General features: G+C 44.9%; 1 protein-coding gene across 1 annotated transcript in view; it reads right to left on the bottom strand.

Moving 5' to 3' along the window:
* The window catches only part of CFAP61 (cilia and flagella associated protein 61), a gene marked incomplete at both ends in the record, with an annotated part of 146327 nt that overhangs the window by 63674 nt on the left and 65161 nt on the right, over positions 1-17492 (bottom strand). The window contains one exon of the mRNA XM_081325248.1: positions 15030-15157. Within this exon, the coding sequence (XP_081181374.1) occupies positions 15030-15157 (128 nt within the window). The remainder of the gene's footprint in view (positions 1-15029; positions 15158-17492) is intronic.

The following is a 17492-nucleotide window of genomic DNA, read 5'->3' as shown; positions in this document are numbered from 1 at the left end:
GAATCAAGTTGTGCTCTATAATTCAGTAATGTTTGCCACCCATAATTTAAACAAGGAGAAGCAGAAGTTAAATCAGAATCTGTTGCTAGGTAACTAGACGATTTACAAAATATACAACAAACAGACATTCCTAGCAGTGTTTAATACCATCGGTTATGGTTATTCCCTATTGGCACATGTGTATATATGCATGTTTTTCAATTACCGTATATACTTGAGTATAAGCTGACTCGAGTATAAGCCGAGACCCCTAATTTTACCCCAAAAAAACTGAAAAAAGTTATTGACTCGAGTATAAGCCAAGGCTGGGAAATGCAGCAGCTGGAGGCTGGATCCCCCGAAAGACGTCTCTGCTGAGATGAGAGAACGGGGTGGCAAGCCGCCGAGAGAATGGGGCGGCCTGCTGTTCTCTCGGTGCAGCACGGCAGAGGCTGGATCTCGCGAAAGAAGTCTCTGCCGAGAGAATGGGCGGCAAGCCTCCACCACCCCATTCTCTCAGCGGAGCGCTCCACTGCCCCATTCTCTCGGCAGCTTGCCACCCCGTTCTCTCATCTCAGCAGAGACGTCTTTCGGGAGATCCAGCCTCTGCCGTGCTGCACCGAGAAAACAGCAAGCCGCCCCATTCTCTCGGCAGCTTGCCACCCCGTTCTCTCATCTCAGCAGAGACGTCTTTTGGGAGATCCAGCCTCTGCCGTGCTGCACCGAGAAAACAGCAAGCCGCCCCATTCTCTCGGCAGCTTGCCACCCCGTTCTCTCATCTCAGCAGAGACGTCTTTCGGGAGATCCAGCCTCTGCCGTGCTGCACCGAGAAAACAGCAAGCCGCCCCATTCTCTCGGCAGCTTGCCACCCCGTTCTCTCATCTCAGCAGAGACGTCTTTCGGGAGATCCAGCCTCTGCCGTGCTGCACCGAGAAAACAGCAAGCCGCCACATTCTCTCGGCAGCTTGCCACCCCGTTCTCTCATCTCAGCAGAGACGTCTTTCGGGAGATCCAGCCTCTGCCGTGCTGCACCGAGAAAACAGCAAGCCGCCCCATTCTCTCGGCGGAGCGCTCCACTGCCCCATTCTCTCGGCGGCTTGCCACCCTGTTCTCTCATCTCGGTGGAGAATTCTTTCGGGGGATCCAGCCTCTGTCACCCCCTTCTCTCAGCTGGGCAGCTGAGAGAAGGGGGCGACAGAGGCTGGATCACCCGAAAGAAGTCTTCGCCGCTGAGAGAATGGACGGCAAGCTTCCCCGCCCCATACTTCGCGGAGCGCTCCAACGCCTCGTTCTCTCGTCTCAGCGGAGACTTCTTTCGGGGGATCCAGCCTGTCACCCCCTTCTCTCAGCTGGGCAGCTGAGAGAAGGGGGCGACAGAGGCTGGATCCCCCGAAAGAAGTCTTCGCCGCTGAGAGAATGGGCGGCAAGCTTCCCCGCCCCATACTTCGCGGAGCGCTCCAACGCCTCGTTCTCTCGTCTCAGCGGAGACTTCTTTCGGGGGATCCAGCCTCTGTCACCCCCTTCTCTCAGCTGGGCAGCTGAGAGAAGGGGGCGGCAGAGGCTGGATCCCCCGAAAGAAGTCTTCGCCGCTGAGAGAATGGGCGGCAAGCTTCCCCGCCCCATACTTCGCGGAGCGCTCCAACGCCTCGTTCTCTCGTCTCAGCGGAGACTTCTTTCAGGGGATCCAGCCTCTGTCACCCCCTTCTCTCAGCTGGGCAGCCTCTGCCGTGCTGCACCGAGAAAACAGCAAGCCGCCCCATTCTCTCGGCAGCTTGCCACCCCGTTCTGTCATCTCAGCAGAGACGTCTTTTGGGAGATCCAGCCTCTGCCGTGCTGCACCGAGAAAACAGCAAGCCGCCACATTCTCTCGGCAGCTTGCCACCCCGTTCTCTCATCTCAGCAGAGACGTCTTTCGGGAGATCCAGCCTCTGCCGTGCTGCACCGAGAAAACAGCAAGCCGCCCCATTCTCTCGGCGGAGCGCTCCACTGCCCCATTCTCTCGGCGGCTTGCCACCCTGTTCTCTCATCTCGGTGGAGAATTCTTTCAGGGGATCCAGCCTCTGTCACCCCCTTCTCTCAGCTGGGCAGCTGAGAGAAGGGGGCGACAGAGGCTGGATCCCCCAAAAGAAGTCTTCGCCGCTGAGAGAATGGACGGCAAGCTTCCCCGCCCCATACTTCACGGAGCGCTCCAACGCCTCGTTCTCTCGTCTCAGCGGAGACTTCTTTCGGGGGATCCAGCCTGTCACCCCCTTCTCTCAGCTGGGCAGCTGAGAGAAGGGGGCGACAGAGGCTGGATCCCCCGAAAGAAGTCTTCGCCGCTGAGAGAATGGGCGGCAAGCTTCCCCGCCCCATACTTCGCGGAGCGCTCCAACGCCTCGTTCTCTCGTCTCAGCGGAGACTTCTTTCGGGGGATCCAGCCTCTGTCACCCCCTTCTCTCAGCTGGGCAGCTGAGAGAAGGGGGCGGCAGAGGCTGGATCCCCCGAAAGAAGTCTTCGCCGCTGAGAGAATGGGCGGCAAGCTTCCCCGCCCCATACTTCGCGGAGCGCTCCAACGCCTCGTTCTCTCGTCTCAGCGGAGACTTCTTTCAGGGGATCCAGCCTCTGTCACCCCCTTCTCTCAGCTGGGCAGCTGAGAGAAGGGGGCGGCAGAGGCTAGATCCCCCGAAAGAAGTCTTCGCCGAGAAAATGGGTGGCAAGCTTCCAGCGCCCCATTCTCTCAGCAGAGGCTTGCAGAGGTGGCGGCAGAGCTGCGCGCGCAGCTCTCCAAACCGCCGCCGCCCGTTTGGAGAGCTGCTGCCTTCGTCCATGTTTGACGAAAGCAGCAGCTCTCCAAACTGGGGGGTGGAAGTTCTTTTTTTTTGTTCACTGGAGTATAAGCCGAAGTGGATTTTTCAGCCCAAAAAGTGGGCTGAAAAATTCGGCTTATACTCAAGTATATACGGTACAGCTTTTTAACCCAATCTAAATGAACTCTGGACAGAATAAAAATTAAAACAAGAAACAGACAATAGCACACAATATAAATAATTAAAATATCATCAACACACAATATAAAACCTGTAAGGTATCCATAAACCAAACTAATCTAGGGAGGCAAATCTCTGCTGGAAAAGCTTTGCTTTAGCTGATTTTCAAAATTCCAAAATAGGGGCTTTGCATACTTTCTGGGACGAGTATTCAACAGCATGCAAGCTGTCCTAAAATAAAAAAAAAGGATGGACAGCAACCAAAAAGCAATTTTTACAGCAACGATTTGTTAATTCTGGTACTCAAAATAATTCCTGGGTTTATATATTTGTTACATTTATATCCCATCTTTTTTATATAGAAGCTCAAGATAGAGTGCAAAGTATTCTAAGGCACTGCTTTTCAACCTTTTCACAGATTGTACCACTTTTAGAACATGACAATATTCAAGTACTACCAGTGCTTAGTAAGGCATCAAAAACTTGATGACCAAAAAAAAAAAAAGGAAAAAAAGTACCGGTTTTAATTTCTTCAGAGGCAGTTTCTTTGCTGAATCACTTTCCTTTGCCCTGATGAACATATCACAAATTTATCCATATTTATTAATATGCATCGCTACCTTGGTGGTCAGGTGGGTGGTCAGCCCTTCTTCCTCTCTCCCTCTGCTCTCTGTCTCTTTCACAGCCTCTGCTCTTTTGTTGATCCCTCTGCTTGTCTCACAGAAGCCTCTCCTCTTCTCCCTCTCTCCTTCTCCATCCCCTTCTCTTTCCTCGTCGTATTTTTTTTCTCTCCCTCTCCCGCCAAAACCTCCTCCTTTTCTATATCCTCTCCTCTCTCCCCCGTCCTCCTTTTTATCTTCCAGGTGCATCACTCTCTGGGGCTCACGGAGACTCCAGCGTCAGTCACTACCCCAGTCTCAGTCCCCCATGCAGTCACCCGCTCCCCGGTTGGCCACTGCACATAGTGCTGATCAGTTGGAGCTTCCTGAGGCCTCTGTTGAGCCCCAGCAGCCCTGCAGCTCCAGCTGATTCTCTCACCTCAACCAGCACCCTATCAACAGCAGAGGCTGGCGGAAGCACCAATCAGCTGGAGCTGCTCACGCTAATCCTGGGCCCTCAGCAGAGCGCTGGCAACACTTGAGCCCCATCTGACTCTCCACCCAAAGACTGTGTGTGGCATCCGGCCACCCCTGAGGCTGCTGTAAGCATCAATCAGCTGGAACTTAGCGCACCAATCCTGGGCCCTCAACACAACCCCAGCTGACTTTCCCCCAGGCCTGTGTGGCGCTGCCATCACTTCAGCTCATCCCACCCACTACACTTGTCTAGGATGCATACCACCTGCCAGGTACCAAAGCACCACCAGTGATATGTGTATCACCAATCAGAAAGCCCTGTTCTAAGATGTTTCCCAATTTCCTCTTCTATAAGAATACATTGGATGTTATTTCTGGATTTCTTTTCTCCGCAGCTTCTGGTTGAATCCAACCATTTTCATATCTGATCTTCCTGCCCTGCCCAGATTTAGTTACATTCTGTCCTGTTTTCAGAGAGCTATCCTGCTGATGGACAGATGGATAACCAGTCTGAAGGAGACAATGTGAAGCTCCCTCAATAATTTCTTTACAACATTCCTTTGGATCGGAAAGAGAAAAGTAGAGAAAGCGTTCAGAGGTTGACTTCTTGAATTCCTCCCCAAAACCATTTTAGCACTTGCCATAGGCAGTTTCTCTACCTTTTCTACGTAATGAATTAATGTATTAGTCCATGTGTGTCGTGTGCATCTGCTTTCCTCTGTTGCAACTCTATGTTTTGCTCTGTGTACAGGGAAACAGAGAGCAAGCCGTACACTGTATGTTCTGCTCTGGGTTACGTGAGCAAAGGGGAGGAGAGAGGGGGACTTAATATGAACTAACCAGCAGCATTCCGGGTCACTGCCCAACTGCTTCTCTCATAAGGAAGCATTAGGGCAAGGGTAGGCAACCTTGGCTCTTTTATGACTTGTGGACTTCAACTCCCAGAATTCCTGAGCCAGCCAAGGTTGCCTACCCCTGCATTATGGGATATTTTTTTCTAGAATGTTTTACTCTGCAGGACCAGATTTGGTTCCCCTTTTACTTTGATGTGTTTCTTTTGGCAGCTTCTCTCGCCTTACCAAATTTGGTCCCACTGCATTCAGTTTTCAGACGTACAGAGAGAGCTCTTCTCATCTCTTTTACTCAGTGCTTTCCATTAAGATGGCAAGAATAAAGAGGAAAAATCTAGAGCTAGTTATTAGGAATCCACTTCTGCAGTTTACACTGAAGCATGTGGATTGCAAAGGGCAGCTGCAATTCTATTCTGACTTAATAGACAACAACCTCGTTAAAGAAATACATTAACCTTAAATACAGCACTCAGACGCAGACTTTCACATCATGTCTATATCATGCTAAATATGTACAATCTTTACATGTCATTAAACAAAATAATAGCTTAAAAAGTAATCTCTAATGCCAAATTTTCCAGCTCAGATATATTAGTCAATTGAATTGAATTGAATATTTTATTTGGTCAAGTGTGATTAGAATTTGTCTCTGGTGTAGAAGCTCTCAGTGTACATGCAAAGCAATGGAATAATAGTAATAATAATAATAATAACAGCAACAACAGAGAGTAAGCAGGATAAGAAGGGGACGAGAAAGAATGAGCTGGCTGGATGGAGTCACTGAAGCAGTGGGCCTGAGCCTAAATGGACGCCAGAAGATGGTAGAGGACAGGAAGGCCTGGAGCAAAGTTGTCCATGGGGTCGCGATGGGTCGGACACGACTTTGCAACTAACAACAACAACAACAGGATAATAAGGATAAATAATAATGCTACAGCCATACTACTTCGGTAAATACACATAAACATTAGACAGCACTATTAGAATTAGGCATTCCACAGAGTGAAGAAAACCTGTCTTTGTGTCTAGTTGTTTTGGCCTGCAATGCCCTGTAGCATCATCCTAAGGGGAGGAGTTGAAACAGTTTATGTCCAAGATGTGAGGGGTCTGCAGATACCTTCTCAGCCCTCTGTCTGACCTGTGTAATGTACAGGTCTATGGAAGGCAGGCCAGTTGCAATTATTCTTTCTGCAGTCTTAACTATCAGTACCTGGCCTGTTTGGCTGCTGTACCAAACCTGACAGTTATAGAGGTACAAATGGCAGACACAATAATTCCTCTGTAAAACTGTATGAACAGCTCCTGGGGCAGTCTGAGTTTCCTGAGCTGACGTAGGTAGAACATTCTTTGTTGTGCCTTTTTATTGATGGTTCTTGGAACAACATAGGATTCCTAGTGTCTGGCAAAAGGCTAAAGTTGAAGCAGTTTTAAAAACCAGGTAAAGGGGCCAATACCTCTAAGAGGTACGGTCCAATTTCTCTCTTGTTGCCACACCTACAAACTTCAAAACAATGGTACAAAATCACCTCACTGTAATCATAGAAGCCTTTTCATACAAAAGGCTTGATTTCACCCCGAAAAAAAATTCACCACACAGATCCTGAATTTAACCTGGTATATGGAAGATCCCCTTCATGGATTACTGCCTTGTTGTGGGGCTTGCGTAATTCAATGAAGGGGCTTGCATAATTCAATGAAGCTATGAGCTATACCATGCAGGGCCACCCAAGACGGACAGGTCGTAGCAGAGAGTTCTGACAAAATGTGATCCACTGGAGAAGGAAATGGCAACCCACTCCAGTATCTTTGCCATGAAAACCCTATGGACACTACTAAAAGGCAAAAAGATATGACGCTGGAAGATGAGCCCCTCAGGTCAGAAGGCATCCAATATGCTACTGGGGAAGAGCAGAGGGCAAGTACTAGTAGCACCAGAAAGAATGAAGCGGCTGGGCCAAAGCCGAAAGGATGCTCAGCTGTGGATGTATCTGGTGGTGAAAGGAAAGTCCGATGCTGTAAAGATTTTTTCTCCATAGGAACCTGAATGGAAAATCTATGAATCAAGGAAAGCTGGACGTGGTCAGATAAGAGATGACAAGACTGAACATCGATATCTTAGGAATCAGCGAACTAAAATGGACAGGAATGGGAGAATTTAATTCAGATGACCATCAGGTATACTACTGCAGGCAAGAATCCCTCAGAAGAAATGGAGTAGCCATCATAGTCAATAAAACGAGTAGGAAAAGCAATACTGGGATACAATCCCCAAAATGACAGAATGATTTCAGTTCAAATCCAAGGCAAACCATTCAATATCACAGTAGTCCAAGTCCAAGCCCAACCACTGGTGCTGAAGAGGATGAAATTGACCGGTTCTATGAAACCCTACAGCACCTTATAGAACTAACACCAAAAAACGATATCCTTATCATCATGGGGGACTGGAATGCTAAAGTAGGAAGCCAAAAGATAACCAGAATAACAGGCAAGTTTGGCCTTGGAGTACAAAATGAAGCAGGGCACAGGCTGACAGAATTTTGTCAAGAGAATACGATGGTCATCGCAAACACTCTTTTTCAACAACCCAAGAGACAGCTCTACACATGGACATCACCAGACGATCAACACAGAAATCAGAATGACTATGTGCTCTGCAGCCAAAGATGGAGAAGCTCTATACAGTCAGCAAAAACAAGACCAGGAGCTGACTGTGGCTCAGACCATGAGCTTCTCATTGCAAAATTTAGGCTTAAACTGAAGAAAGTAGGGAAAAGCACTAGGCCACTCAGATATGAACTAAATCATATCCCTGATAAATATACAGTAGAGGTGACAAATAGATTTAAGATCTGATAGACAGAGTGCCTGAAGAACTATGGACGGAGGTTCGCAACATTGTACAAGAGGTAGCAACTAAAGCCATCCCAAAGAAAAAGAAATGCAAGAAAGTAAAATGGCTTTCTGAGGAAGCTTTGCAAATAGCTGAGGAAAGGAGGGAAGCGAAAGGCAAAGGGAGAAAAAGAAAAAGAAAGATACACCCAATTGAATGCAGAATTCCAGAGAATAGCTAGGAGAGATAAGAATGCCTTCTTAAATGAACAGTGAAAAGAAATAGAAGAAAACAATAGAATAGGGAGGACCAGAGATCTCTTCAAGAAAATTGGAGAGATGAAGGGAACGTTTCATGCAAAAATGGGCATGATAAAGGACCAAAATGGCAGGGACCTAACAGAGGCAGAAGAGATTAAGAAGAGGTGGCAAAATTACACAGAAGAACTATACAAGAACAAACTTAACGTCCCTGATAACCACGACGAGGTGGTCATGACCTTGAGCCAGACATCCTAGAATGTGAAGTGAAGTAGGCCTTAGGAAAGCTGAGCAACAACAAAGCTAGTGGAGGGGACAGTATTCCAGCTGAGCTATTCAAAATCTTAAAGGAACAAGTTTCTGGAAAAGATCTGTTTAATTTTTACATAATTTAATCTTGTATTTTATATTTTAAATTTTATGTCATAGAGTATGCCTTATTTTAACTGTGATGCTTGTGACACGAATAAAGAAATGATGGTTCTAATTTTAAGTGGTCATTTCAAATCCTGGGAGATTATTTGAAGGACTCTACTGTTGATACTATGGTGTTAAATATGATAAGAGATGGCAAAATAGAAGGGCTCCCCCTAAAATCCATTTTCATCTCTAGAGTTTTAAGTGCAGTTCCAGTTGTTATGGCTGCACCACAAGGCCAGCTCTTCAACCTCACATCCATATCCAGACTCATCACCGTCTTGAATGAGGCCAATGACCGTTGTATTGTCTGCAAACTTCAGAACTTAACAGAGAGTTCCCTTGAGGTGCAGTCATAAATTGAGATTGCAGATAAATGTATATGAAACGAGATACATTTACTCTTATTTAATTGTTTTCTTATATTTAGTGATTGCTAAACAGGTATATTTCCTCAATTTGTTCAGTTCCAAATTTTCTTAAGTCAGATTGGTTTCCTAAGGTGATGTGAAAATTCAGCTCTTGCTCTCTTTTATTAGTTAGGGCAGGGATCTTCAAACTTGGCCCTTTTATGACTTGTGGACTTCAACTCCCAAAATTCCTCAGGCAGCGTGCCTGGCTGAGGAATTCTGGGAGTTGAAGTCCACAAGTCATAAAAGGGCCAAGTTTGAAGACCCCTGAGTTAGGGTTTAATTTTTTTCAGTTGGCAATTAAGACTTTCTCATTCTATTTTCTTGTATTCCTATGGTGCCAAAATGAAGGTAACTTAGCTGTCTCTTCCCAACCCAGCCACTCCCATGGGCTGGAATTTCAACTCACATAACTGTTTTTAAGTTTGGGTGTGTCAGCTGGATATTATGGGAATTTAAATCCAACAAACAGAAGACACCACATTAAGGAAGACTAGATTAACATTAACATCCTGGTAGCTCAGTTATCGTTTCATCTGAGCTTGCAAAACTAGAAGCTGCAGAAAAGTTAAGAATTATGCAAAATGCAGAGTCCATTAAAAGTTTTTTATATGTTACTGAACCTCCTACCTGGAAGGAGGTATAGTTACAAAAGTTTGATGTGTAAATATAATGAGAAGCACAGTTTGCATGGGTGAAGATTCTCTATTTCTCACTCCACTGAGAATAGTTTGTCTGGAAAATAAAGCATTGTTATAATTTTATTTGGAAGCTAACTGAAGAATGTAAATACAGAACAGTAAATCCTGCAGAGATTTAGGGTTAGCCTCTTTCTGGATGAACATTCTGTTTACAAAAGCTATTAAGGTTCCATTTATTTTGGGTGGAACAATATTAGTTATCTTATCTCATGGAACACAGTTAGGAAATTATGGCAATTATAATCAGAAAACCTTGTAATTATTTCATTTTTTGACAATTCAGAGCTAACTCAAGAGAGCTTCATCCATCTTAGGTTTAGTTTCTTTAATATTGAAACAAGCAGCATATTTTTGGTCATTGCAAAATGGAAACATGCTGAAGAAAAGGTAGTGCATATCAGAAACAGAATTGCTTCTGCAAGGTACATATAAAAATCCTGCATACCCTGTTTTTTACAGCACAGGGCAACCATCAGGTTCTTTTTCTAAAGCTTCAAGTTAAGAGCTCAACCCAACCAAGCATTAAACAAGTGCACCTGCTTTATCGAAGCAAATAATTCCAGCAGGGATTCATGTTGCTGTGGATACAAAAGGGGAAGAACAGCTCAAAGATACTTGTAAAGCAGGAGGGATTAGAGTATCTAGGGAAATAAGTAAAAGGTATTGGGTTTCATTGCCTGGCTTTAAAGTGCAGCTACAAAAGGCGGCCTAAGCATCCTTGGCTTTAAAATAAAAAAAGGGTCGTGTTGCCAATTTATTAGTGATGTGTTAAGGAAAGCAGAAATCACTGAAAATATTACTACTTAGATCATTTTCACTTTTTGCAAAGGTAGATATTCCACAGAATTTCATAGATATTCGTGGATGAGAAATAAGCTTTCTGAAACGAAAAGATGGTTTGAGGATCAAGCTTGGTTTGAATGTACATGTACAGTCACAGGCATACCTCCCCAAAAGGAAGCTAAAGAATCAAATACATACATTAGTTGTACTTCTTACAACGGACTCATTAAAATACACAAATGAAATAATTCAAAACTATTTCCCGATGGCAAATGCAACAGAACAGAATCTTCCCTACTCTATGGAGACTTAATGGACCAATCCTATAGTATAAAATACATGAAGCAGATCTGGGCCTGACCAGTAGGTGGATGAGCAACTGTTTGGGAACTGGTTTTTTTCCTCCAAAGCCTTTTATAGATTTTTTTTCATTTATTTCATTGATGGTTTCACATGTTGAAGGATGTACAGAATCCATAAGCTCAGTTAAAGTATTGTAAGTCCAAATGCATTGTGGAGATCTAAGCTTATAAGGAAAAGCAGATAAGAACTATTTTGTTAGTGCTAAACATTAAAATCATTTGACTAGAATATACCCATACTACAGTATTGTTCTCTTTTAAATGATTGCTGCAAATATTTTGAGCACTATCTTTCATCATTATGTCTTGCATTTATCACAGACACCATCTATTGTTACTGATTTCACAGCCAGGCAAGACAGAACATGCCCTATTTATCTCTGTCTGAACGTTCAGTAATACTGAGTGCACAGAGAACCACTGCATTGTTTTGTTTCGCATTATTTTCCCTCAATATAGACCAAAAAAAAAACAATCTGAAAAGGGCACATATTTCAGTCAACTCATGTGGCAAAAGGCAGATAGCATAAAACAATAACAATTACTACAACATTCATTACATGTTAGCCCTGTGATCAGCAAGTAAGACCTAACTATTTAATTAGTCAACTAATTAGTGGCAGGCAACATGGAAGGCTCCTAACATTCTCAGACAAATGTAAAGATAAAAAGCCTAATTAAACAGCAAGCATTATGCTGGCTAGTGCCAAACAAGACAGCTGTGCAGGATACTGTGTAATACTGGGCTACCAGATAACAGGAGTTGTATCTGTTCTAAGTAGAGCTTAGAAGCATGCAGTTCCTAAGCCATTATATTATGATTGCTAAACAAATCCAAGGAAAGAAAAAAGGATGAACTCAGTAAGTGCTATATTCATTCTATCAACAATCTCAGCCCTGTTTAGCTGAACAGGACTTACTCTCAAAGTGACTATGATAGGTTGCAGTCTAAATGTGTCTCCATCATTCTCAGTGGACAGCATTATAGTTATCCCTGAAATCCAAATCAACACATCCAAAGAAAATCTGATTAGAAAAGTTGCTTATCAGTTAAAGTTAAAGTTGCTCTTTCAGTTGTGAAATGTATTACAGAAACAGAATGCTATAGGACCTAGGAACACTATCAAAGACTTCTTCAAATGCTTATGTATAAGGATATGCAGTTTTTATTTTCATTTTTTTTGTCTTCTTCATTATCAGTACGAATGATAATGAATCAATGCTATCCTAGACATCGGGCAATTTATTAAATAGTCTCCTAATAGCAGGTAGTAAAGGGATGATACTAAAATAGGGCAAAGAGATATTGCTACAAGGTGTAGTGCAAATTCTTCTTTTATGCGTTCTGCATTCTTTTTACCAAAGGAGTAAAAGTGATCCATTTAACAATGGGGTATAAAATTTTCCCAATTCCTTCTTTGCTAAAACTCTTTGTTCTACAATATTTCTACATTGTTAATATGATGGTAAATATAAACAACTGAATAAATAAAAACAATATGAACATTTGATTGTAACTTAATGCATAATTCAGAACATTAAAGGAAAATAAAATTAAATATTTTAAATAACAAAATATAAAGTATATAATTATGGGGGAAATATCCCTAAATCCCAGCTTACAAGACTTCTAAGTGATATACATTTGTGGATGATAGTTCTGACACTGTTCTGACTATTTCGGAGGTCTTTCAAGCTTTAAATAATTCTGCAACGCAGAGATAAAGCAGGTGTAGAAAATAGAAACATATTTTTCACATATAAAATTGATTTTATTTTTGTAATAAAAGCAGCACTTGATAAAATAGCCAAGTTCTCCCCCATGTTATTTTCATACACTAATCAAGCTTTGATACTTGAAGTAGGCTGGTCTGGAAACAAAAATGTCTGATGATAAACATGAGTGGGAAAGAAAATAAAACTGTCCTTACTGTCTCATACTTTATTATACTTTGTAATTTATTATAAATAATAATAATAATCCGCTGCATGGGTGCAAATAATTTAGGTATGACATTAACAGACCTATTTGCCCTTCTTCAGGAGCTTTTAGAGGAATTCAGCCAATCTGACCTGACCTAATGTACACTGCCCAGACTAAATATGATCTGAACATAGTTATACTCTGAATCACATACTTCTTCAAATTAGTTCTTCAAAGAAAATATGTATCGAACAGTACAAATATCATGAGATGTCAATCTTTAGCTGCATTTTACTCTAGGCTATTTAGCATGATATAGACATGATGTGAAAGTCTCCGTCTAAGTGCTGTAATTAAGGTTAATGTATTTCTTTAACGAGGTTGCTGTCTAGTAAGTCAGAATAGAATTGCAGCTGCCATTTGCAATCCACATGCTTCAGTGTAATCTGCAGAAGTGGATTCCTAATAACTAGCTCTAGATCTTTCCTCTTTATTCTTGCCATCTTAATGGAAAGCGCTGAGTAAAAGAGATGAGAAGAGCTCTCTCTGTACGTCTGAAAACTGAATGCGGTGAGACCAAATTTGGTAAGGCGAGAGAAGTTGCCAAAAGAAACACATCAAAGTAAAAGGGGAACCAAATCTGGTCCTGCAAAGTAAAACGTTCTAGAAAAAAAATCCCCCAATGCCTCCTTATGAGAGAAGCAGTTGGGCAGTGACCCGGAATGCTGCTGGTTAGTTCATATTAAGTCCCCCTCTCTCCTCCTCTGTTCACGTAACCCAGAGCAGAACATACAGTGTACGGCTTGCTCTCTGTTTCCCTGTACACAGAGCAAAACATAGAGTTGCAACAGAGGAAAGCAGATGCACACGACACACATGGACTAATACATTAATTCATTACATAGAAAAGGTAGAGAAACTGCCTATGGCAAGTGCTAAAAAGGTTTTTGGGAGGAATTCAAGAAGTCAAGCTCTGAATGCTTTCTCTACCCGATCCAAAGGAATGTTGTAAAGAAATTATTGAAGGAGCTTCACATTATCTTCTTCAGACTGGTTATCCATCTGTCCGTCATCAGGATAGCTCTCTGAAAACAGGACAGAATGGAAGAAGATCAAATATATCTGATTTGGTCCAGAGACTAGGCATGGTACAGATTCCATCAGACAAAATGTCAGCTGGCAGGGACAGGAAGATGAGCCTTTTCTGATGTAATGCCTGTGGAATGCTGTATTTTCTCTTCAGAATTTAAATGGCCCCAACCTGATGACCTTTAATAAGGCTTAACAAAGTTGACTGTGTACTGGACCTGGGGCTCCAAATGTATTAAGAGTCTTGTGTCTTGGGTGTATTGTTAATTAGTTAATTATTTTGGTCACTGTATATTTAGCTTTGGATTATTTTTATTGTTTTAAAATGTTTTATTGTTTTAGAACTGTAAGCTACCCAGAGTCACTTGGTTGAGATGGATGGCGATAGATAGATAGATAGATAGATAGATAGATAGATAGATAGATAGATAGATAGATAGATAGATAGATACTGGCAAAAGGTACTGCGAACATTATGGATTGCTGGATGAACAAATAATTAAATAGTGGACAAAATCAGGCTGAAGCTTTCTTTATCAACTCAACTGACAAGGCTAACAGTTTAATATTATGGACGTGCAAAGAGAAAGAATAGTAGAAAAAGATACCATGCTTGGCAAGATTGAAAATGTTTAAAAAATTAGCATTGTAATGAATCAATGCAATAACAACAGCAGTAGACTCAACTCTAGCAGGGATTAGCCACTTGACTGAAGATCAAATACAATCCAGAACAACTATCTACAGGGTTTCTATAAGTCAGTATCAATTTGATGGCAACTAACAATAACAACAAAAAGTCTGGACCTCCAAATGTTAGCTTGAAATTCCCACTATGCTTTAAAACATTGGCCATCCTGGTTAAACCTAAAACTAGAGATACATGCTATCCATGTCTACTCTAACAGTTTCTTGGTTAGATTCTAAAGAGATCTTCCTTTTGGAACTATTTTGGAACTGCATCATCAGCACTGTGAATGCTAGTGATGATCACCACTATAACCACAGCTACAATGTATGCCATACACAAAGTCAACTTGATTGTCTTTAACCCTGAGTGGAAGGAGGCAGTGGCATGTGTACATTAACAAGCACAGAGACTTTAAATCATAGCAGTATAGATAGGTTAGGTAATTGGTAATAGCTAAGGTGCCAGACATGAATGACAATATACAGTTGGACAAGTCACTTATTCTAAACCTAACCTACTTCAAGAATTATTATTGTAGAGGCAGAATAAGGTGAAACTTATAAGTATATAATGATGAGCTTTCATTAAAAAAGATGAGACATAAATGCAATAATTGAACAAACAAACAAATATAAAATGAAAAATTGTCCAGTGTGAGATTAAATGACAACAAATCTAAAAACTTACCAAAAAATCAGTGTCTCCAGGAAGGAGATTCCAACATTTGATGATCCAACAACTACTATTCTACAACTGACAGATACCTTAGGCTCCAAGGTCAACTTCCGATTGAAATGATACAGTGCATATTTTAACTGTATAAGGAATAAAAAAACAAAAATATGTTCTTTAGAAACATATACTAAATGTTCTTTAGTATATTTGGATTACAAACGTGTTATAAACATGGACACAGCAATATGCGAAACTTCCAAATTGTAGAACATGTCTGGGGATTTCAATTTTCCAATATAATTAGAAATCTAGAGACACCAATATCCAGAGATATTGGTATCCTTCTACTTTTTCCCAAAGAATTCCAATTTGCCATGAAATACCGTATATACTTGAGTATAAGCCGAATTTTTCAGCCCACTTTTTGGGCTGAAAAATTCCACTTCGGCTTATACTCCAGTCAACAAAAAAACTTACCGAGGACTTGTGCGCGGCCGAGGCTTTGGTGCTTCCGGGATCGCGCGCACCTCTCCCAAGCCACCGCCGTCCGAGACCTGCCGAAGTTTGGGGAGGTTTGGGGAGGTGCGCGCGCACCTCCCCAAACCTCCCCAAACGTCGGCAGGTCTCCGTTCCTCCGCGCCCTGCCTGCCTGCTTCTTTCCGCAGCGGAAAGAAGCAGGCAGGCAGGGCGCGGAGGAACGGAGACCTGCCGACGTTTGGGGAGGTTTGGGCGCCTCCCCAAACGTCGGCAGGTCTCCGTTCCTCCTGCCGACGTTTGGGGAGGTTTGGGCGCCTCCCCAAACCTCCCCAGGTCTCCGTTCCTCCTGCCGACGTTTGGGGAGGTTTGGGCACCTCCCCAAACCTCCCCAGGTCTCCGTTCCTCCGCGCAGACCTGCCGACGTTTGGGGAGGTTTGGGCGCCTCCCCAAACCTCCCCAGGTCTCCGTTCCTCCGCGCAGACCTGCCGACGTTTGGGGAGGTTTGGGCGCCTCCCCAAACCTCCCCAAACGTTGGCAGGTCTCCGTTCCTCCTGCCGACGTTTGGGGAGGTTTGGGCACCTCCCCAAACCTCCCCAGGTCTCCGTTCCTCCGCACAGACCTGCCGACGTTTGGGGAGGTTTGGGCGCCTCCCCAAACCTCCCCAGGTCTCCGTTCCTCCTGCCGACGTTTGGGGAGGTTTGGGCGCCTCCCCAAACCTCCCCAGGTCTCCGTTCCTCCGCGCAGACCTGCCGACGTTTGGGGAGGTTTGGGCGCCTCCCCAAACCTCCCCAGGTCTCCGTTCCTCCTGCCGACGTTTGGGGAGGTTTGGGCACCTCCCCAAACCTCCCCAGGTCTCCGTTCCTCCGCGCAGACCTGCCGACGTTTGGGGAGGTTTGGGGAGGCGCCCAAACCTCCCCAAACGTCGGCAGGTCTGCGCGGAGGAACGGAGACCTGGGGAGGTTTGGGGAGGTGCCCAAACCTCCCCAAACGTCGGCAGGAGGAACGGAGACCTGGGGAGGTTTGGGGAGGCGCCCAAACCTCCCCAAACGTCGGCAGGTCTGCGCGGAGGAACGGAGACCTGGGGAGGTTTGGGGAGGCGCCCAAACCTCCCCAAACGTCGGCAGGAGGAACGGAGACCTGCCAACGTTTGGGGAGGTTTGGGGAGGCGCCCAAACCTCCCCAAACGTCGGCAGGTCTGTGCGGAGGAACGGAGACCTGGGGAGGTTTGGGGAGGTGCCCAAACCTCCCCAAACGTCGGCAGGAGGAACGGAGACCTGCCGACGTTTGGGGAGGCGCCCAAACCTCCCCAAACGTCGGCAGGTCTGCGCGGAGGAACGGAGACCTGGGGAGGTTTGGGGAGGTGCCCAAACCTCCCCAAACGTCGGCAGGCGGAACGGAGACCTGGGGAGGTTTGGGGAGGCGCCCAAACCTCCCCAAACGTCGGCAGGTCTGCGCGGAGGAACGGAGACCTGGGGAGGTTTGGGGAGGCGCCCAAACCTCCCCAAACGTCGGCAGGTCTGCGCGGAGGAACGGAGACCTGGGGAGGTTTGGGGAGGCGCCCAAACCTCCCCAAACATCGGCAGGAGGAACGGAGACCTGCCGACGTTTGGGGAGGTTTGGGGAGGCGCCCAAACCTCCCCAAACGTCGGCAGGTCTGCGCGGAGGAACGGAGACCTGGGTAGGTTTGGGGAGGTGCCCAAACCTCCCCAAACGTCGGCAGGAGGAACAGAGACCTGGGGAGGTTTGGGGAGGTTTGGGGAGGTGCCCAAACCTCCCCAAACGTCGGCAGGTCTGCGCGGAGGAACGGAGACCTGGGGAGGTTTGGGGAGGCGCCCAAACCTCCCCAAACGTCGGCAGGAGGAACGGAGACCTGCCGACGTTTGGGGAGGTTTGGGGAGGTGCGCGCGCACCTCCCCAAACTTCGGCAGGTCTCCAGACGGCGGCGGCTTGGGAGAGGTGCGCGCGATCCTGGAAGCACCGAAGCCTCGGCCGCGCGCA

The sequence above is a fragment of the Vipera berus genome, assembly GCF_964194415.1.
Source record: "Vipera berus genome assembly, chromosome: 3".
Classification (NCBI taxonomy): Eukaryota; Metazoa; Chordata; class Lepidosauria; order Squamata; family Viperidae; genus Vipera; species Vipera berus.
Note: the sequence above shows the minus strand (reverse complement) of the source record. Positions and strands in the feature narration are given on the sequence as shown.